Source organism: Kogia breviceps, chromosome 13 (genome assembly GCF_026419965.1).
Source record: "Kogia breviceps isolate mKogBre1 chromosome 13, mKogBre1 haplotype 1, whole genome shotgun sequence".
Taxonomy (NCBI): Eukaryota; Metazoa; Chordata; class Mammalia; order Artiodactyla; family Physeteridae; genus Kogia; species Kogia breviceps.
In genome coordinates, this window is record NC_081322.1 from 85,184,717 (window position 1) to 85,208,005 (window position 23,289).

Sequence of the window (23,289 nt, forward strand, 5' to 3'; positions counted from 1 at the left end):
ACCAAATTACTACGTAGGGAAAGCAATTCTTTGAAGGGCTAAAATAGTGAGGACTAGGTACCTAATTAATTCCCTGCTGTAGATCTGGCTTGATTCAGGGGTATATTTTAGAATATTTGGAGGAGAGGATCAAACAAGTGTCCTGTAGTTAATTTTCCATGAATATTAGGTCTTTCATGTGAGATTTTGATAAATACTGATTAAGCTTTTGATTAAATAGTAAATCAATATATACATAATGCCAGGCATTGTTCTAAGCATTTTATATCCATTAGCTCATTTAATATTCATAATGGTCTCATACAGGGTCATTATAAGACACCGTAGTTTGGAGGTGAGGAGACTGAGGCACGGAAAGATTAAGACCACTGGTAGTTGATGGAGCCAGTATTTGGATCTAAGTCATACAACCCAATCTCCTTTTTAACCACTACAAGAATCCCAAAGGCATGTAAGTTGGGTTAACATCCTTTGGTGAAAGTTGAGGATTTGAAGAAAAAGAGCAATGATGAGGTCAATTGATGTCTTTTGAGAAGGCAAAGCAACGGGAACTTGTATCAGTCTGAAAAAGCTTACGGGGATTGGGGCATAAAAGGTAGGGAGGGAAAAGAAAGCATCAAGTTAAGTGCATAGTTTAGAAAATCATTTCTCTTTGTTCTTTTTTCAACTTCTTCAAATTACAAACAGTGGTGGTTCAAAATATGTCCATGTATTCCTTGATACCCTTTCCTTTAAGATGGAGCCTAATTTCCTTCCCTTTGAGGGATGTGCTGGATCTAGTTCTCAGTGCTGACCAATGGGATAAAGCAGAAGCGATGGTGTACAGACTTGGCGAGCAGGCCACTGTGGCTTTATCTTTGCTCTGTCTGTTGGGTCAGTTGCTCCAGGTAAGTTAACTACCATTCCGAGGACAAGTAGCCTAAGAAGAGAGTCATGTGGTGAGGGCCACTAGCCAGTGAGGAACTGAGGTATTTTTGGCCAAGAGTCATGTGGCCGAGCCATCTTGGAAGTGGATCTTCCAGCCCCAGTCAAGCCTTGGGTTAACTACAGCCGAGCTTGACTCCAACCTCATGGGACTCTCAGCCAGAACCACCCAGCTAGGCTACTCAGGGATTCCTGACCCTCAGAATCTGTGAGATAAAAATGTTTATTAATTAAAAGATTCAACTTTGGGCTTATTTGTTATGCAGCAGTAGATAAGTAATATACGCAACAACAAGCATCCCCTACCACCCCCGTAGTAACAAAACAGAATAAATAAAAATAAAACACATTTCCTAGAACTTCCAAAGAGACATCCTGAAGATAACCATTCCCCTTTAGGTAAGGATTGCCCGCAAACTCTCTTAACCCAAAGGTCTTAAAGCAATTCAATTTACTTCCAAGGTAATTTTCCATGATTTGGAGTTCAAATATGAGTGTTACTCATAATGTCACATTGTGTAAAAAAGGGATGAGAAAGATGTTCAAATCTTAAATTACATAAACCTTCAAAATTCTTAGAGCAAGATGAACAACTGAATGCAGGAGATGGGTCAAAGGAACCCCCCAGCTTTAGAGAATGGAACAACAGGAGCAGTTAGCAGGTAGAAGCATATAACTGAGCCATTAGTTAAAAGCTACTGTAACTCATTTTAAAAGAAAACATTTGCTAGAAATTCTGATCCCAGAACTTGGCAGCTTGCTGAGGTCACATGCAACCGGTGCAGATTATACAGTAAATGATGAGGACTAAAGCTAGGAAGTGGAGTTTGATTTCCATAATTTCTAAGGCTTAGCAGACACGACTTGAGTTTTCATCCTAATGCAATCACCATTATTAATCCAGAGGTATTGCCTTCTGCTTAGGCATCATGGTGTCTCTTTATTTCTCACCTTCCACTTACTCTGCTTTATCACTCAGCCCAGGGCTCGTTAAGCTGCACTCCGTGACTGATACGGAGCTTTACGAAGGGTGACAGGTGCCAGTTTACGCACAGGTAGATCACGACGCTCAGCCAAACATCAGCCTTGGGCAAAACCCCTCTGCCATCCCTACCCATCCGTCCACAAACTCGTCATGAAGTTGCAATTTCAAAAGAAATGCTTTCCCATCACAATGCAATAACCTTTTTATAAGCACATGCACTTCTTTTTCTGGCCTGCATGAAATTTAATATCAGGATTATTATCCATTTGTCATTTCAACCTATAATTTAGTCAGCCTACTTGCGTTTGATTTATGCCTCCCTCACCCCTTCGCCAGCAGCTCGCAGCCATAGATCCATTCAAGAAGCTGTCTAGGTCATATTGGTTTGACCTCTTAGAACAAACATTTTCCATGTTTCTTATTCTCCTTCCCTAAGAGGCACCGTTCAGTTTTGCTCATCTCGATTTAAAATGACTTTTACGACACAATAACATTTCAAGTTTTCCATATTAATCTTCATTTTATTTCTTGAAATACTTAGGCAAATGATGTTACTAAGACATCACGCTAGGATGAGGAATTCTCTTTCTCCTCCACTCCTGTCTATTTAATGCCTGAATTAAGAAATCACATATTTTTGCTCTGAATTAGCTGAGCACTGGAAGAAAAGTTTAAAAGGCTGACCGAGTAATTCACGTCTTAGAGTAAACACTTGGATAGCAATTAAAGCAGAAAATCTTACCTCCCCTTCAATATATATATACATATATATGTGTATATATATATGGTATCCTGTTAAGAATTTAAAAATCTATTTTCATATATATCCAAGATGTCTGAGTCCAAATGGAAAATGCAAATAGAGCAATCCTAGCCAATTCGCCAAAGCAAACAAATACACGGTCAAGAGCCAGGGGTGTGGCTGGTACTCACCCCGCAGCCCAGGCCGCTGCCCGCTTCGCAGGTGGCCTTCCTCTGGCTGGGCTCAGGAAGCAGCCCTGCTCCGCAGCCCGGGCTGGGGCACAGCACACCCCCCATCTGCAGCACGCACTCTTCGGCGCCATATTGCTGGTACCGGTTGTACTGCAAAGAGAAAATGAGTTTTTCAAAGTGATAATACAGACACCAAGATGTGCTGTTTTACCGAAATGTTAACAGTTGGTGGTTTGGGGGTTTTCTTGTTCGTCTGTTTCTGTAAAAACGGGGGGCGGGGTAAGGTGTGGTACAACCTAGAGAAAGTTTCCTAGTTCCAGCTGACAAAACAGATAAGTGAGGTCTGTGTTCTTCGAATTTCTAGAAACTTACCCTCAAAAAATAGATTTTTCCAAGTTTGATTTTTTAAAATACTACTACCAATTGCATTTAGTAGACTTTTTTATACAATTTTTAGGGAACATGTCTATACTTTAAGTGATGGACATTCATAAACGCATCACTATCAATCTCATCAGAGTATATTTTCATGCCTCTATTCAGGAGTCTATCGATTTTTTAAAACCGTTTTGAAAATAGGTCCCATTGTTCCACCCCTGGTAATTGTTAGCAGCCCACACGGTATCAATGAGCATATTCAGCCTGACAAAGAAAAACTACTGTTTTTCTGTTAAAGAATAAAATTTTCCTTTCATCATTGTTCTTATTCTTAAAGCATGATTTCTTTTATCCCTGACTTCATTTCTCTGTGCCGTTGCTCGGCTCAATTCCCTTTAACTGTTTCCCCAGCTTGCAGAATAAACCTCAAATTGCACAGCACACTTTCCAAAGTCTTCCTTGTCGCAGCCCTAAGGTATTGTTCTCCTTGCATTATTTGATCATATTCTCTTCTAAACTCATATCAACTCAAATGGATCTGACAATTAATTAATTCAAGCAACATTTACTGAGCGCCTACTATGTGCCAGACATTACTGTGGGTGTTGGGAATACAACCCGAAACGAAGCAGACATCTCTGCTCTCATCCCTAAGACTAGAACAGTAAATACTGAAAGGTTAAACTGTATAGTATTTCAGATGGTGATAAGTGGGGAGGAGAATAAAAAACTAAGAAGAGATAGATCCTGGGGACGATGGGAATTACCATTTTAAAGGGGTGATCAGAGAATAGGGAATGCCTTAGGAAGAAGGTGCATTTAAGCCAACATCTGAAGCAGATTAGAAAAGCAAGCCATGTACCACCTGGGGGAATGAGCTCTCCTGGCTGCATATGGAGCATTATAAGGGTCCAGAGGCTGCATGCGCTTGGTTTGTTTGAGGTACTGCGAAGAGGCCAGTGTGTCTGAGGTAAAGTGAATGGGAGTGTGTGTGTGTGGGGGGGTGGGGGTAATAGTAGATGAAGTCAGAGAGTTAATGGAGATGCAGGATGTATAGATCCCTGAAGGCCTTTATAAGAACTCTGGCTGTTATTCTGAGAGATTTGGGCACCACTAGGGACTCTCGAGCTGTGGAGGACACAATGTGACTAATCTCTTAAAGATGGCCACCTGGCTGATATGTTCAGAATAGACTCGTGGGGACAAGGATGGAAGCAGGAAGCAGAGAAGCAGGTCAGAGGTTATTCAGCAAGGTCCACGGAGAGATGGTGGCGGCTTGAATCAGGAAAGCAGTGATTGAGGTATAGGGGATGGAGCAGTGGTTGAGTTCTGGATATATTTTGAAGGTAGAAATGGCAAATATTTTTAGGCAGGTTGGATACATGGTGTGAGAGGAAAGGAAATCAAGCAGGAAGTAATGTTTTTCCCTGAGAAGACAGAGGGCAGGGAGAGGGCAGGAGAGACTATTACTGAGATGGGGAGATCTGGAAGAAGAAAGGTGTGTGTGTATTCGTGTGTGCGTCTGTGTGTGTGTGCGTCTGTGTGTTTAGGGAGTTGGGAAAAGGAATCATTATTTCTATTGTGCTCATATTCATTTTGAAAACCTCCTACACAGCTAAGTCAAAATGTTGAGTGGCTAGTTGAATGTATGGCTTTGGAATTTAGGAGAAAGTCGCGGGTTGTAGACACCGATTTTGAAGTCATAGGTGCACATAGAGCTGGAAAGGAAAGGGTTAGCATCAGGCCTACTATCCATTTATTCATATTTCTGACCCCAGCAAAAAAAAGAAAGATGCGTTGATCAAATCCCCTTGTAAATATGGTAATGGTACTTATATACAATGGCATTTACTAGAAAAGAGTTCTTATCTATGGATGCATTTAGCAGGAAACACTTGGTCTAAGTTTGCTTACAGTAAACTAGAATATGTGAATTTATGAGGTAAGGCTCTCTGAAAATGTCATAAGCTATGCAATAACTAAGGGATAATTAAGACATTTCATCAAGTGAAGAATGATGAGACAGTTTATATAACTGAGAGATTTCATGTTAGTGGTCATTCCATGGACTTCCCAGAGACCTCATGTATTGACTCTTGCCTAGAGTACATCCCAATACGCTGAGAAAGGACATGCACAGCTGTGTTAAATGAGGTGGGGTTTCCCTGTATTTGGTCAGTGTCTCATCGTTACCAGCATCCTGGAAGTTATTAGTAAAGATTGACACTGGGTTACATCTACGATTCTTGTAAGTCTGACTTGACAATACGACCCTGTGTTATCTCAACAGCCATGAGACTGGATGCGATTACCTAACCTTCGTGGGGATGCTGAGAAGGAGCCAGCAAAGGAGACTGAGAAGAGGCAGCGTATTGGGCAGGTGGAAAATGAGAAGAGTGTGGGTGTCCTGGAAGGCAAGGGAACACAGTATTTCAAGGAGGGTGTATGTGTCATGATAAATTGTGTCAAAGGCTTCAGATAAGACAACTACTGAACACTGGCTGCTGTAAGAAATGGAGATGCCATTGCGATCTCAACAGGGGCCATTTCAGTGGAGTCATGGAGCCAGAGGCCTTATGGGAGTGGAGTGAAGAGAGAACTGGAGGAGACAAATTCCAGGAGGTGAGGGTGGACACTTTTTTCTAGGAGTTTGACTGAAAGGGGAAGCCAAGACAGGGGGACAGCAGCTGGGAGGGCTGTGGGACTGTAAAGGGATTTTTGAAAATGGAGAAATAACAGGATGTTAATAGGCTGAAGGGAATGAGGGAGAAGAGGACAGCAGCTGATGACGCCCATGAGTAGGTGAGGGTATGGGATCTAAAGGATGAGTAGAGGCGGAGGCCTTAGACAGGATGAGGGCAGAGTGCTGGGGCCCAGGTGCGGACAAAGGAGGTTTGAAAATTTGCGATGAGCAGAAAAGGTATGAACAGGGCTTCCCTGGTGGCTTAGTGGTTGAGAGCCCGCCTGCCGATGCAGGGGACGCGGGTTCGCGCCCCGGTCCGGGAAGATCCCACGTGCCGCGGAGCGCGTCGGGAGCCTGTGCTCCGCAACGGGAGAGGCCACAACAGTGAGAGGCCCGCGTAATGCAAGAAAAAAAAACAAAAACAAAAGAAAAGGTATGAATGCTAAAGGGGAAGGAATGTTTGGAGTCAAGATTACTGCTGGGCAGCATTAACAACCCATTTGAACAGCAATTATGAATTTAGAGGAAGCTAGTCAGTAGAGTTGCCTGCTTTTCAGCACCAATACTCAGCAGCACGTGCAGAGCAGACAGGAAGTGGGCTTTAAGCCAGGTGGGGTTTGGTCAGACTTGTATGAAGAAGCACGCCATTCCTCCACCATCCTCACCCCTGTGTGGCTCTGGCACACAGCATCCCCTCATATCACTGTGAATGATTCCAATAAATATTTATTGAACCCCTCTCCTCAGCTCTGTACCACTGGACTGTACCTTCTGTTTTGTCCTATCCAAAATGGATACAAAGTTTCAGTTTTGCAAGATGGATGCATTCTTGGGATCTCAGGTACAGCCTGGGAAACACAGCTAATAATTCTATATTGTAGACTTAAATTGGCTAAGAGGGTAGGTATTTCAGAACTACAGAGTTTTACTTAATATTTTCTGTTTTACATCTGTGTTGCCCTTTTTCTACACTGGTTCTCAAGAACACAGAGAATAATAGAATCACAATGTTCCATAATAGCTCACTTGCTTTAGCTCACATTATACACACCATGATTTTAGAATAAGAATAACAATATTATCACCATGAATGTGATTACTAAAAACTTCAAATATATTTTCATGTGCTCTACCCATTCTCCTGCCAAATTTTTCCAATAATAATACTGTATCTAGATTGTTGAAACATACGGCCATTTCATACTATACTTTCTTTCCCCTAATTCTCATGTAATCTTAATGCTACACACACACACACACACACACACACACACACACACACACACACACTTAATACTCATCACCAGTCCTTATGTTAATGAATGTTCAGCAATTTTGGTTGTTTGAAGCTTGTTCTCTAGTATAAATTCCTTAGGAAGATCTCACTGGAAAAATATTCACTGAATTCTTGCTCAGTGACAGTTTATTTGGGGCCTTGATTCTTGAAAATGAGTTTGGCTGGATATAACGTCCTGGGTTCATATTTTTTCCCCCTCAAGTATCATAAATGTCTTACTCTATGCTCTGATATAAAGTGTTACGGGCAAGTCTATGACAATCTGATTTTATTTTTTTTCTTTATAAGTGAATTGATCTTTTTGCTCAGATGCCCAAAGGATTTCTTTTTTCTTTTTCTTTAGAATCTAGTAATTTTATTAGAATATGTCTTGGTGCTGGTCATTTTCTGATCAATATTCATATGCCTGCTATGAAAGTTGTAATGAACTTAATTTTTTAGTATTTGCTCCATTCTCTTGCTTTGATGTTTTTCTCATGGGCTTTCTAGTGTACATATATTGGATTTTCTTTACCTAATTTCTAAATTGGTCAACTCCTCTTGACTGATTTAGAAGTTGGGTAAAGTTAGTTTATCTTACTTTATTTTCATTTTTTAGAATTTTTCTTTCTTTTCACTTTCTATTTCTTTTAAGACTATGTCCATTGTTATTTATTTGTACTTGTGAAATTTCTTAGTTCCCTTTGGAATAGTTATTTTAGTTTTCTCCCAATTGGTGGGCATGAGCCGCTGACACGCTCTCACTGCCTCTCAGGACAATATTCTGCTCTCCACTCTGCATCTCCTCTTAAAAACGTTGTGTGCGATTTGACCTTGTTTCTTTTTCTGTTGGGAGTTTACTTTGTTCCTTTCTGTCGCTCACCTTTACATGAAATTAGTTCTGAAATTTTAGGAGGAAGAAGGATTCAGAATAGCTCTTAATGGCTCTACAGTTTCCTATTTGGTTTTTGGGGCAGTGTTAAAAAATATGAGGGCTCAATTTCTGTGATCTCCCAACTCCGTTACCCCATTTTCAACCGGACTTTCTCTTTCCCTTTACTCAGCGAGAGGCTTTGTCCTGACAGAGGTCTTTGACTGGTTACTGGTTTTGTGAGTCATGGGACCTACGTGCTCCAGCCCCTCAGACCTTCCTGTAGACCCTCTGCACTCCCCGCTTTCCTTCACATATTTGTATTCCTGAATTCAGCACAGTATCTTGTCCGTAGTTGGTACACAATAAATAGTTGTAGACTGAATTAATAAAATTTAACTCCATTCTTAAAGAATTCTAACAAAATAATCAATGACAATGGGAATTAATAACAGAGTGGTATAGGATGATTTTTACCTACATAAATTATTTTCTAGTTTAAATAAATTGACCTTAAGTCATTAGCTATTTACTGATTTGATGGCAGATCACCTGTCTATTTAATTTAGTTAAGCAATCTTATTACTATGATAATATTTTTTCTAGGAAGAAGTAACCTATTAACCTATGGACAAAGTGCACTAACACTATAGAAATTCTTGCTGACTACATGTGCTACAGTCTCAAATTCTGACAGAAAGTGTAAACTATGTTCCTCTTTCCATTCATTAACTAAGGAATTTACAAGAAATAACTTTATTATATTCAATCTATATTACAATTCCTTTTCTAAAGGAAGACAAATATTTTAGCTTACATGTCTGGTAATTTCTGATTAAAAAGTACACACAACATCTGAATCAAAACCTACAATTACTGAATGCATTTCTTTTTTTTAACATTGTGAAATGTATAAGAAAAACATTTGACCTAGACCAATAATTTTCTAGAATTCATAGAAAGTTTAATACCCTAAGTAAACAATTTAGACATGTAATTACATATATGTTATAAGCAGAGATCCTTAAGCAGTTTTCTTTAAGATAAGACCCACAGTTTCATAGATTCCTTTCAAACCACTTACTGGCACAAAGTTGAGAGTGCACTGGAAGAAACATACTATATACTTATTGGAGAGTTGTGACAAGTTAGCATGAAGTAGAGCAGAATGTCTGTACTCATCTGTGTGTAAAATACACACAGTAGTGGTAAAGTGATAAATGGATTGCAAATGGTAGAAGGGAACAATGACTGATCCTTTGACACTACTTGTGTTATTTCCTAGGGCTTTTTTACTTATCACTGTTGAATAGCATTTATAAATAGAACTAACTTGGAGGAATGTGATTAATTTGTAATGTAAACTAGGTCTGCATGGAGTCCATTCTCAGGTGAGCTCAAAAGCAGCAAATTCTCTAAAAATCACTTAGGCATTGTTTGTCTTTGGAATCACAGTGAGTGTCTATGTGTGTGCTTGTGTACATGTAGATAGGTATATTAATACTTACTTGCCAACTTATGCTGTTTAAGCTGTCAATAAAACTAGTTTGCAAATTTCTAGATATACTTCCATAAAGTGGATACTCCACAGACAGATAACTAAGATAATTTAGAGACAACAGGATATTTGAAAAAATTTTTAAAAATAAAAGTTAATATTAACAAAGCATACTCTTCTGCACCTAAGAAAAAAATAAAAAGTTCCTCCTACATTTTGTCAGATTATCGTGAAAATACATTCTGTTAGATGACTTATCTAGGTAAAATCTCAACTCATTGGTATGGTTTATATTTTATTTATTTGGGGAATAAATTATTCAGTTTTTACGTGTATGCTCATGGATTCTCTTAAGAACAGGAAGTATTCATTTTAAAGTATAAAATTCACAGAAGTTTCAATAAACTCATACTTTAAGAATCTAAAAATGAATCAGGGGAGAGCATAATCAAATAGAGGTTGCACTTTGGTCGTCTGTTGCTAGTTGGAAGAGTTGGGCTGGGTAGAATGATGTTCTATAATGAAGCCAGGGTCACAGGTCCCAGGTCCCATGGAGGCCAGTTAGCTTCCCCTTCCTTGCTGGCCACTGTCTCTACGTTAAGTGCAAGTGGTGACCCGCGGGGTCAGGCTGGGGAGGAACTGGGCCCAAATACCCCACACTGCTGGAAAACCACTCAAAAGGCCTGTCCTGTGTAGGAGGGCACAAACAGCTCATCGTGATGTTTCACTCGCATGCTTTCCTAAGAAAAGACAGCGAGAAGGAAGCTACATTTTAAAACTGCAAGAAATTTGAAGCACAGGGATACTTAGGTAAAACTAAAATCTGGGAAAACAGGCAAATGTTCTGTCAAAATGGGTTGGAGCTTGTCAGCAATCCATGGCAGCCTTTCAAATCCTCTGAGCAGGGAAGGGGGCTGTTTTTGTTCTGCCATGGAATTTTCCAGAGTATCCTTTTGGGGGCACTCAGGTACAGCTACAAAAGCAACCCCTAGACAGGCTGTGCTTGCTTTTCCCCCACTAAATTCTGGCTTCCGTGAAGTCTTAGCCGCCAAGTACCCGGGGATTCCCTCCCAGGACCTGTCTCCTGCTCTCCCCCTGGAGGAGAGAAATCCCCATCAGAGATACCATTCACTGAATTACCACTCTGTGCCAAGGACTGCGCCCACACTCTGCCTATGCATTTCACTCTCCGTCTATCCTGGAAGTGACAGGTGAGGTCACTGAGTCACAAGGACATTCCGTCCTTCACTGTGGTTCACACGGGCAGGGACTCAGCGCTGTGGCTCTAAAAGAACACCCTTTCCCCGATACCAAGCTGCTTCCACTTTCTTTTTTTCCCTTTTATTAAAAAAATTCAGCTCACTATTCCTTCGTTATCATTTAGAAACTAATGAAAAACGGTTTATTACAGCACTTCTTCTTTGGCTAAAAAAAGTCTAAAATAACTTTTTAGAGGAACATGAATTTATGATTAATCCATTTCCCAGTGCTAAGTAGAGAATGCCCTATTTTCTACATGTATTAGAATTTTTAAAAAACACTCCTTAAATTCTCAGTAATCTTAATCTTATTTTTCTTCACGCGCAGGTAGTTAGCCCCGGGGAGTTGGTGACAGCCCCTGTGGAGGGGCCTGTCACATTGCTGTTTGTATTCTCAGTTTTGTTGCTAATAATGTACTTTTTCATCCCTGGACATCTGTCATTGACTGATGAAGTGAACTGGCTAGAGAAAGGGCTGGACCTTTTTCATCGCCTAGAAAAAAACATCATTAGGATGGCTGAAATTAAGTGCGAGGAGAAAACAGATCAAACAACACCTGAAATATAATTAGAGGAACAGACTGTATCCTGGATTGCAATTTACAAGGTTTCTCTTTTTCAGATGTTTCAGACGACATGAAGCCAAAAAATATCTCAACTTCGAGTAGCCGTGGAATCTTCCGGAAAGGAGGTCAAAACCGATTGGCTTGTTTGTCCCTTCTCCATGCTCTGGGCCATGCAGTGCCCCACAGGAAGGGTGAGGCTGTGAAAGTAGATACTTGCAAACCGTTTTCCTTGAAGGAGTTTCTACTGAGGGCGTGACTTCAGAGACTTCTGGAAGCTTTGCAAACGGGTCTGCTAAGCACACCTCCTGATGGGGCCCTCAGCAGAGGGCGAGGCTGTCTGCGGGCACAAATTATTTTACCCTTTACTATAGTCCCTGAGAAGTGGTTTTGAGCAGTGCTGTTAGTCTCCAAATCCAAGAGCCTCACCCTCAGAGAAATGGAACTTCCCTCAGAGGGTGTGGTTTTGCCACCTGCACCCTCCTCCTCCCTGTCTCCTCCTGGGCTTTGCTTCTCTAACACGGGATGTTCACATCTCTCCCTTCTGGTCATCCTCCGGTCTGGAGGCAACTATACTGGTTTCAAGGTGATTATGAGGCCAATGGAAGGGGAAGAGTGACATATCATCGGCTGGAAGTTTTGTGTAAAGCTTCAGTTTGAGGCAATGAAACGGGTTATTTCCACTGCACGTTTAATGAACTGATTTGAACTTTGATGACCCAAATAATTTAAAAAATTATCTTCTTGATACATGGATTTACATTTATAACTATCTTTCCTTGGTGTCAGCAAGCCTATGATACCAAGGAAACCTTCTGAAGTGAAGGCCAAGTAAGTTGCCTTAATGCCCAAGAGACACACTTGAGATGATAATAGCCAGGTGAGGTGACAACAGCCAGGTGGCCTGGTTCTGTAGCTACTTCCCTCCAAAGGTCATCAGAATTCATTCCATCATGCCTCACATCATTCTGGACTTCTGAGACTTAGGCATCCCCTACTATTCTCATTCCAATAAAGGTCTCGCTATTCTCCAATATGAGCCTCCCTTCTCCCCTAAGCCCTTTCTCTTTGTCCCCTGGAATGCCTGCTCCACAGTGAACAAGCTCTCCCATATAATCAGGCTTTTCAAAGGTTTCTCTCTCCCACCTGATTTAACTGAAACTGGTCCATCTCCCTACAACCCTCTAAAGTGAAGGCTGCTTTTTGTTTCAGGTGTACACACCTGAAGGCCAGAGTTGGAGCTGGTTGTCTCCTGGTCCCTCACTGATGTTCCTAAACCCTTGCTCCCCTCTCTCTTGTAAAACCCCACCCCACTGCTCCTCTGAAACTTATGCCATCTGGCTATGTACCCCTGTCCTCTCCCCACTGCCACCACCTGCAATGGACACAGGTGGATAAGCCCCTCATTCTTGGGACTTTAGCTCCTAGTTCATGATTTTCATCTCTGCCCCTATTCGTCTCATCATTCTAGGGATTGAACTGTCTGTCCATCCATCAACCTCTTCTTTCAGTTCCTTTACCTTCTCATCTCTGGGGACCTTTCCAAAAAATTTCTTCTACTGTTACAATTCATTCCTGGGCCTTGTCTTCATGAGAAATTGTACCACCTCTGAAATCGGAATTCCAAATATGTCTCTTTCCAACCATCACCTCCTGTCTTTCCTTTCCTGGTGCCCTTACTGAAGTATGGACTTTGCTTCAATTCTTCAACTTCATTGAGAATTCTCATGAACTGACCTAATACTTTCTCCCTGGCCACTGCTTGTGTTCTCTTAAATTACCCATCACAGACTTCAAATGGGCATTTACAACTTCTTCAAGATTGCATTATGTTTCTCTAGTAGCACGTTTTCTCTTCTTTCTTCCCATACTTCTCCTATCCCACCACTTTCCTCTCTGGACATCTTACTTCATACTTCACTAAGAAGACAGAAGACACAAATGAGGTATTCATTTATTGGGCAAATACTTACTAAGCATCTTCTTTTTAAAAAAAATTTTATTTTGTTTAGTTTATACAGCAGGTTCTTATTAGTCATCTATTTTATACATACTAGTGTATAGATGTCAATCCCAATCTCCTGGTTCACCCCACCACCACCCCCACTTCCCCCCTAGTGTCTATACGTCTGTTCTCTACATCTGTGTCTCTATTTCTGCTTTGCAAACCAGTTCATCTGTACCATTTTTCTAGATTCCACATATATGTGTTAATATATGATATCTGTTTTTCTCTTTCTGACTTACTTCACTCTGTATGACAGTCTCTAGGTCCATCCACGTCTCTACAAATGACCCAGTTTCATTCCTTTTTATGGCTGAGTAATATTCCATTACATATATGTACCACATCTTCTTTATCCATTCATCTGTTGACGGGCATTTAGGTTGCTTCCATGTCCTGGCTATTGTAAATAGTGCTGCAGTGAACATTCTGGTACATGACTCTTTTTGAATTATGGTTTTCTCTGGGTATATGCCCAGTAGTGGGATTGCTGGGTCACACGGTAGTTCGATTTTTAGTTTTTTAAGGAACCTCCATACTGTTCTCCGTAGTGGCTGTATCCATTTATATTCCCACCAACAGACAAGCATCTTCTATGTGTCAAGCAATCTATGTGGAGAAGATGCAGCAGCGAAAAAGTGTCTGCCTTAGTGGAGCCAATAGACGCCACCTTTCCCCTCCGCATCACTACACCTGCCAACATACCTGCACCCACACTCACCTGCTCCTTTCTGTCTTCTTACAACAAAGAAAGTGGCTTTTTCCCTGTTAAGGGTCAATTACTCTTTCTGTGCTATGGTTCCAAAACAAACGTTTCTCACCTTCTAAGGTACCTCCTTCTTTAGCTAGCTCATCTATCTCTTGAATCATCAAATAATCCTCTCCACGGGATCATTTCAATGAGCATAAAACAAGTTCTAGCCTCCTCAGTCTGTAAAGCACCCTCCTGCTATTGCTGCATTTCCTTTTTCCTTTTCATAACAAAACTTCTAGAAGAAATTGACTCCACTTCTGCTGACTCTTCATCCCATAAAAATCTGCCTCTTGCCTCCAGCTCTCCACCAAAACTGCTCGTTACGGTCACCCATGATTTCCACGTTGCCGTATGCAAAGGACAATTGGCTGACCTCATCTTATTCAGCTTTTCATTAGCATTCATGTAGACAGCCACTTCTTCCTCTGGGAAACACTTCCTTTCTTGGCTCCATCATGACACATCTCTGGATTTTCTTCTACTTTAACTTGCGGCTCCTTCTCGGTCTCCTTTGCTGGTTGCCACTCTTTTTTACCAAGTTTCCAAATGTTGGTGCTCCTTAGGCTTCATCCGTGGTCCCTCCTCTCTTAGGCACTTTTGGCAACCGCCATGGATTTAAAATACCACCTACATGCCAGCAACTCCAAATTTATCTTTCTCTGACCCCTGACCTCCCTCTCCTCTGAGCTCCGACTCACACATCCAAATCCCTACTTGTCTCCTTCTCAATGCTTCAGTCCTATCAAATATATTCAGAACTGAACCCTGATTCCAAGCTTTCATCTTCACCTTCCTACCATCAAACCCGTCTCAGTAAACAGAGCTGTAGGATTCCTTCATTTCCCTGACCCATAGCTAATCAATCACCACGACCTTTAGTTCTACCTCTGAATAGTCACTCTTTCTGTTTCCTCTGCCAACCATTTTCATCCAGACCATGTCCATATTGCAACAAGACTGACATTCTTAGAATGTAATTTGGAGAATGCCAGCCCCCTGCTTAAACTTTTAAGGATTCCCCATTGAATTTAGAATAAAATCCAAACTCTTGACCATGGCCCACATGGTGTAGATGGTTTTTATCATTCATCACGGTCCCTCTTGCTCATTGTTTTCCAGCCACATTAATTTTATTTAGTGGCTTGAACCAAGCAAGCTCTTCACCTCCTCTGGGGCTACCGAACGTGTGCTTTCCTCTGCTTGGAAGGCTCTTCTCCCCCAAGCCCCGTGATCCTAGCTCACTCCAGGGTGGGTGTCCTCTCAACTTTCATGTTTCAGAGGTCCTAACTCCTTATCCAAAATAGGTTACATCTTAGCATTTATCATGATTTGTACCTGTGACTTCCTTATTTACCGTTTTTCCCAACACTAGCACAATAACAGTACAAAAGGTATTCAGAAATATTTGTTGAATAAATGAAGGTTATTTCCTTAAAATTCTGGTGATTAAACCCAAAGAGGAGGAAGCTGGTAAAAGTGGAAGTATGTCTGAAATGCAGTTTTTCTGAAGACTCCCCAAATCCTGTGGACTTACAGATATCATACCTGTTTTCTTTAGGGCTCACCTAGAAATTTAGAGTAGATTTACTTACCTGCAGTGCGATAATATCTTTGCCAAGTAGTTTGGCTTTGGTGGGTGTGGGTGAGGGGATGAAAGGTGCTTTATGAATGTGAATCGTAAACACAAGTCAGAGACAGGGCCCAGAGCTAAAGTAAATGTAATACGTTACATTCCAAGGAGTTTTAATTGCATTTTAATTTTAGGAAGGTAATGATTTATAGTGTTTATAATGATTTATTTTTAATCCAGATCCCAAAAAGCAAGTGCCTATTCAAGGTCAATGAAAACGGAAAGGAATCACATACAAAGAAACTAGATACTGGTCAGCATCTCTACCATCCAGTAATGAATTCAGTAATTAACCAGTATCTGTACAGGTTTCATCAACTCACTTTTAAGTGGATGTTACACTGATTTTACTTTATTTTATTATTTTTTCTTTTCCATTATAGTTTATTACAGGATGTTGAATATAGTTCCCTGTTGCACTGATTTTAGTGTCTACTTTTGCTGCTACTAGTTCAGTCTATTGATAGAGTGTGAACAGTATTTAAATCAGAAACATTTTAGTGTAGTACTTAATATTTGCAACTTACTTTGCAGTCTTATTTATTTACAAAAGTTCTAAGAGATGATTGAGCGTTACTCTTCCTTTTTGACAAACCGAAAAGCCAAGTTAGAGACTACAATGATTTGTCCGAGGGAACTTGTAACACACAATAAAAAATTTTGTTTCCTCAAGTAATCTAAATTGCCTCAAGCATCCAGAGACAGCCTGAGAGTTTCAGCAGCCCCGGCTAAGGCTGCCCACCCCCACTGGCAGGAGCCGTGGGGCTGGAACTTTCTGCTCCCTGTCCGGACTTCGTGCCACCATCTGCCCCTGAGGCCACTATGTTTTGTCCTGTATCATCAGCACGGAAATATCCTTAGCTGATGTGACCTGTTTGTATCCATCACCAAGAGATCCTTGGCTCCCTCGTCACTTCTCCGGTCTGACCCTCAATCCTACACACAGCTCTGTCCATCTCTTTACCCTACCCTGTCCTTCAGCTGCCCCAACTCCTGCCTCTGAGCCTGGGGAACTCGGAGTCAGTCAGCAGTAACTGCCCTGCAACTTGCACTCTTCTCAGTGTTTTTCTCACATTCTTTCCTCACTGAACTTGATTCACACCTCAGGACACCGCTTCTTCTGCAGCCCCTCAAATGTTTTCTCCACTGCACCCTCTGCACCACTGAGTATTGACCTGCAACACTCCAAGTAGAACAGTTTTCCTTTCTCCTTCTAAAACTCTCCAGCTGTGATTTTCAAACTGCTCTTTGTGCTCTATTTTTCCTCTGCAGTCAGCTACTGACGCCCACCTCCCTCAGTCTCTCTCTCCCTTCCCTGTCCTGTTTCTAGAAGCCTCAGTTTTTGACTCACCAGAACTCTCTCCAAGTCCGCTTTGGTGACAGTTCTGGAGGATCTCAGTGTCCACGTGGGCCATACTTCCAACACCCTGGCTTTTTAAGTCCATGCCCTCAACTTCTCGAGCCATCTTGTCGGCTACCTTAACTCAGCCAGCAACATCCCTGGTCGTCCCCTGACCCTGTCATTTCCAGTCACTGCGCCACCTCCACAATCTCAATGTCAAGTATGCCATTCTTCGGCCAACACCTACTTTTCCAGCTAAACCCTTCTAAAACCCCAACTCCAAAGATTCCTTGAACACGCTGGGACCTGTAGCCGGTGGATCCTCCCATGTCTTCCCCATCCCTTTCTCCTCTCAGCCCTCTTCTCTGCTTACCCAGCTGATATCTCAGCCTCAGTCATTACACTCACTCCCTTAGGTCTGCCCAGAGCTCCTTTGCCTCTCTCTCTCTTGTTTTTGTTTTACTTGTGTGGCTGGTTAAACTTGACCCTCTGCCTTTGCTGCATCTGTGCCTACACAGTTCAGTGGGACAGAGAAACACCCAGGCTGATTGATCTCACTCCAAATTCATTCGTTTCTTACACTTATTCACTCCCTACCCTCCTAAATGACACTTTCATCATCCTTTCCTATCTCTATAAAACTCTTCCTCCATCTTCCCTCTTAACTGATGACTTTGCTTCCTATTTCACCGAGAAAAGAGAAACACCAGCAAAAATTTTCGTAAATATTCTGCTTTTCCCACTGCTACGAGGTTGAGCTGTCTCCACTCTTGTCTCTGGCCAAACCTTAACTCTGCTAGTTGTCGAATCAAGGACATTGCTCCTGAAATTCTCCCCTCTCCTCTGCATCATCAATCTCCCTGTTCCTCTGCAGAATCATTCCCATCAGCATATAAACATGGTATTTTTTTTCTGTAAAAATGAAAAATTTCTTGATCCCACATTCCCTTCCCCTAGCTACCTCATTTCTTTGTTTTCATTTAGCTAAATTCCTAAAAAAAAAGGTATCTAGATTTTCTCTCTCCCATTCTTCTCCCCTCTCCATCGAACCCGATCCAGGCAGACTTTCACCCTCACCAGTCCACTGGTCAAGGTCACAATGGCCTCCAAGTTTCAAATTCCAGCGCTCACCTCCCATCTGCATCCTGCTTGATCGGCGCGTGGCATGAACGATCAGTCCTCCTCCTAGACACACTTTGTTCCTTTGGCTCCCAGTTTACATGCTCCTGGATTTCTTCCCACTTTATGCCAACCACAACTTATATTTTATAATATTTTTTACATAAAATAAGCATTACATATGGTTGCTTCAAAACTTCTGTACTCACTTTACTCCCTACCTGGGAACCTCTTCCCAGATGTCACCATGATGCTTCCCTTCGCACCTTTGAGGTCCCCATGCACCTAGCACCTGCCTCGGTGAGACCTTTCCTGACCACCTTGTATAAAATCTCCGCTCCCCAAACCGCCAGCACTCATTATCCTTCTTTTTGGTTTTACTTTTCTCCATGGCAATGATAACCATCTAGCATATTATATACTGAACATGTTTGTATGCATGTAACATAATAGCCTTCCTCAACTAGAATGTGAGCCTGAAAGGGCTTTCTTTTTCACTCCTCTGTCCCTGTAAACAAGAATGGCATACAGCACATGAGTAGGTGCACAGTTAAGTATTCATCGAATGAAAGGAAAGAAGGAAGGAAGGAAATGTGTTTTTTCAGGAAATAAAAATCAATATTGCTGTGATGCACTAAGTGTCCATGTAGCACAACTGAGCAGAGTAATATTGATTTTGATTATGGCTTGATTAAATGTCTAAGAAATTGCAAAGTGGCTCGAGTTTTATGCAACTCTAAGGAGATGATTATAGTTGGCTTCCTTCCCTACTAATCACCCAATGACTCTAAAACAAACATGGAAACAATTTGCAAATATTGGTACAAGTTAGAAGAGAAGGTTCCATTACCTGCGCAGAAATCTCAGGGTAACAATCAATGGTTCTTGCTATAAGAAATCTCTCAGGCTTTCACAGGAAAATAGCTGTGAGATACAGGTGTTTTCATAAATAGGTATGTTTGGGGTCTGTTATTAGCTCTTCCCTGTAATGGAGGATAACTGATTTTGCTTGTATTTGAATAAACATCTGTGCTCTCTATTCTGGAAATTTACAGTATGAAAACATGAATGAGGCACTCTGTCGCCTGCTAATTCAAGGAGTTGGAAATGATTCCAGCCTTTCATCCTCCCCTAATTAATCCCCCTTTTGAAATCTCATATTGGAAATGGGCAGTCCAACTTTGCGACATACACATACCAAACAAAAACACACAAACCAAAAGTCTGTTGACGAAATGGAGCTGCCACGTCTCCATTTGCCTGTTCTCTGGTCAGAGTGGGCCAAGACCACCCTTGCGAGTAAAAATCAATACGAGAGTATAAAATAGGGCAACTGCCATGCTGTAAACTATATGGCATAAGTATTTCAAGGATAGCTTGACATCAGGTTTAACATCATAATAATATGGAGCCTCTAATTCCATATGAGGATTAGGAGCTTTATTTTTAAGTGGTCGTGTGTGTGTGTGTTTATACATATACATCTAGGTAATATTTAGCACTCTGAATTATTAACTTAACACATCTACTTAGAATCTGACATGTTTCACTGAGCACAACACAGCATTTAAATAATCAACTTTAAATGGGCCAGCTTTTGTATATAAGTCACATGTTCACATCCATAGACAAAGCGGCTGAAGTGAAATACAGGTAACACACAAAATATAAAATTCTGGTGAAAAGAGTTTGTACATCCCCTACAGACATCAGATCAGGGCTGTCTGTGATGCTCGATCCCTTAGGCATAATTCATCTCGGCACTTATTTGTTTGCTTATCTGTCACTACGTTGTACCTGCTTACTGCCACGTCCTGAGATGTAACGCTCTGGCAGGTAGCAGATGTACCAATTAATAAGCTGTCAGGTCTGATGGATAGAAGAGGGAAAGGGTGTTCCCACACATAGCTCCTGCATGGCCCCCTTTCCCATTTCAGGCGCTGAGGGTCAGGAGACACCCCTTGCCTCCCCGGAGAGAGCCCAAACGGCCTCATTACCGTCTATCCTCCACAACACTCTGGCGTAGCTTTTGAGAGGCTGACTCACCTGCTCTTCTCCGAGAATCCTGAAGTGATGGAGCTCTTTAATCAAGGAGTTGGGGCAGCCAGCTGTTGAGAAGAAGAGTTAATCACCAACGTGTTACTCCCATTCTATGTTCTCACTGCAGTTATGACCACCCGTGACCAGTGTCGCTTTGGGGGAGGGCACAAATGCTTACCTGCAAAGCAGCCTAACCCACCTCCGGACACCAACCCCCCCGAGGGCCCTCTGCCTGCAGCCTACCCCCCACTGTGATTCTTTAGGAAGTAGCCACACATGACCCTGGCCAGGCCTTTTCTCCCCTCCTGATTGTGATCTGGCCTTTGTGGGGCCTTAGGACACTGTGTCGTTTCTGCCCAGCATGTCGCTTATCCCTAATATAGAGCCGGGATTTCATGGGGCCAGAGAGGGGGAGTTGGCACATGTAGGTTCATTTCACTTATTTATCACATCCTGTTTCCTCAGCGTCCAGGCTGGGCTTCTGCACATCGAGAGTGAAGGGTGAAGATGGGGCACCTGGAAGCCCCGCCTTCATGGGATTCGGCTATAGTTTAGAATCTTGCCTGGCTCTTCCAGGAGGATTTGTCAAGACCCTAAAGATGCTGCCTTTCAGTTTGGAAAGCGTCTCTTATGGAAAAGACCTGGGAAGAGGGCCAGGGCAGTCTTGTGTCCATCATCTTCTAGTTCTACCCAGACGGTGAGAGCCTATGCAAGTTTTCACATTTTCTTTTCTCAGTTGTAAAAATAAATAAGTAAATAAGTAAATCATACTCATATATATACATATACATATGTATACATAAGTATATCGTTCTATCTATCTATCTATCTATCTATCTATCTATGCCAGGGCATACTAGTTATCGCTTAAAATGTGTCCCATCCCTGCCTTTTAAATAGAATTATTCCACAGTACTAATTTGCAGTCATTTATAATATAAACTCTGGAAACAGAATTGAAAACCTGTTTCTTTGGGATCAAATCTATGAATGACAGAATCTGTTGACATTTCTATTAAGGAAAATGGGTTGTATGAAAATGTGCCAAAGCAACCACTGAGGCTGAGCCATTTCTCCATATTGTGATGTAAGAACGTGGAAAAGTACTGAGGACGTTTGCCTGGGGGAGGGTGGGCCGTGGAGGGAGGCGACAGTCTCCACAGGGTGAAGGAGTTATCCTTTGCAAGAAGGATTAGATGTGTGCATTATTCTAGAAGGTAGGATTAAAATGAACAGGTAAAATTACAGCAGGAATACTTGGGTTCAATATGAATAAATTTCTAATTTAAAAATGGAATACATTGCCTCATAAGCCAGTAACTGGAGGCTTTCAGACAGAGGCTAGATGACTATTTATGCAGAATATTTTAGAGATGAATTTGACTTGGGTTAATTCCAATTCTGAAACTCTGTGGTCATATGAAATGCTGGAACGGAGATTTAGTCTTTGTTACTATATTCAATATATATTCGTCTTCGACATGATTGCATTTCATACTCTGAGAAAGTGGTTCGTAAATGTTCACGAAGGTAATCCAAAAAAGTTTTACAAATATGAACAAAATGTAATCAGGTGATGTCACCACCTGACAAGAGTCCAAGAAAATAAATGGAAATCCCAAGGTGAATATTTTGGTGGAAAACCTAGTAAATTAATTGCCACACGCACGTCCAATACTACAAAGAAGGAAAGCCAGATCCCGACCTTTGCAAGAGACACTGAACTGTTTTTCTCCCACTGGAGGCCACGAAGACTTGCAGACTGTGGTTCTTTTTGAGAAGTTGTTCATTTCAGAGTTGCTGTTCTGATCTAAACAATTAGTAAAGGTATATTCTGGATAATCTGGTTGGCTGCCATTCAACCAAAAAGTGCTGTGGAAATTGAGAGTCCTGTCAGTTCTTGAGTTTTAGATCTCCTTGGGAGCAAGGAGTCATATTTTATTTTTATGCAACTAATGAGGAAAGGAACAGAGGCAGAGAGAACTCCAGGGTCAGATTCCCTACAAGTGAGGGTCCCATGGTTTGGGGACAAGTATGTGAGGGGAGGAGTTGCACAGGAGGAGAGGCGGCAGAACTGAGGTTCCCCAAGCTCAGGGTCACAGGCAGGCTAAGGGCAGACCACTCAGGGCCCTGTTTGTACCCCAAGCACTGACTTACTTTCAGTAAGATGACAGCATCTGCCATATTAAATTCACAGAGTTAATTTGAATACTCTTGGTTTTGTGCTTTCATTTATATTTAATTTATACATTTTCATTTGGGTCTTCTAGTTGTATAAGCATAAAAAGTTTCTATCTAAATTTATATCTAGACATGTTTAAGAAATATCATTAAAAAATCGTTTCATTCAAACTTAGTTTTAGAGGATATTTTTTTTCCTTTACAAGTGGTCCTTAGCATTCTTCCCACTTGAGAAAAACTGATTTGACTTATTTTAATGCTAGGTAAAATAAAAAACAGAATTTAAAATTAGCCTATTTTCAGAATTTGTATTTTAACATTCTCCTAAGATAACTAAAAGGATTGATGTCAATGATAGCTCAAATATAAACATCTTTAACAGAAGACTAGCTAATTACCTGAAACACCTGGTGGATGCAATAAACTATAAAAAACAAGGATAGAGACGGCATAGAGTTAGAAGGGAAGAGTTGTAAGGGGTCAAGCTATTTAAGACCAGGGAGGGTTATCTGTAACTGTGCTCATCACAGGAACATCAGCATGGGAAATGGACAGATACAAAGCTAGTGTGAAATGGGTTTTAAAAATAAAACTAGAAATGCAAGACATGAACATGGAATGCAGTAGTGCAGGGAGAGAGGGAAAAGTTCTCGGAGGTGGGAAGGAGGGCAGATGAAGACCGCGTGAGGACTGGTGTCAATGGTGTACTCTGAGTTCTTCCAAATTCTTCACACAGGGTCCACACACATGACAATGGATCATCTTTTGAGGCCACTGCTGTCTACTTGGACCACATCATGTCCTCGACAGTGCGCAGCCGTCAGCTGCCTTCATGCCCCGTCATTCAG

At 41.5% G+C, this 23,289-nt stretch overlaps 1 protein-coding gene across 2 annotated transcripts in view; it reads right to left on the minus strand.

Annotated features, from left to right (window-relative positions):
* The window catches only part of LOC131767983 (1-acyl-sn-glycerol-3-phosphate acyltransferase delta), a 1,414,884-nt gene that overhangs the window by 335,716 nt on the left and 1,055,879 nt on the right, over positions 1-23,289 (minus strand). For both annotated transcript variants that reach the window (XM_059083506.2, XM_059083510.2), the window contains exons 8-9: positions 20,267-20,328; positions 2,843-2,992 (exon numbers count right to left, since the gene is read on the minus strand). In XM_059083506.2, coding sequence (XP_058939489.1) covers positions 2,843-2,992; positions 20,267-20,328 — 212 coding nt within the window. The remainder of the gene's footprint in view (positions 1-2,842; positions 2,993-20,266; positions 20,329-23,289) is intronic.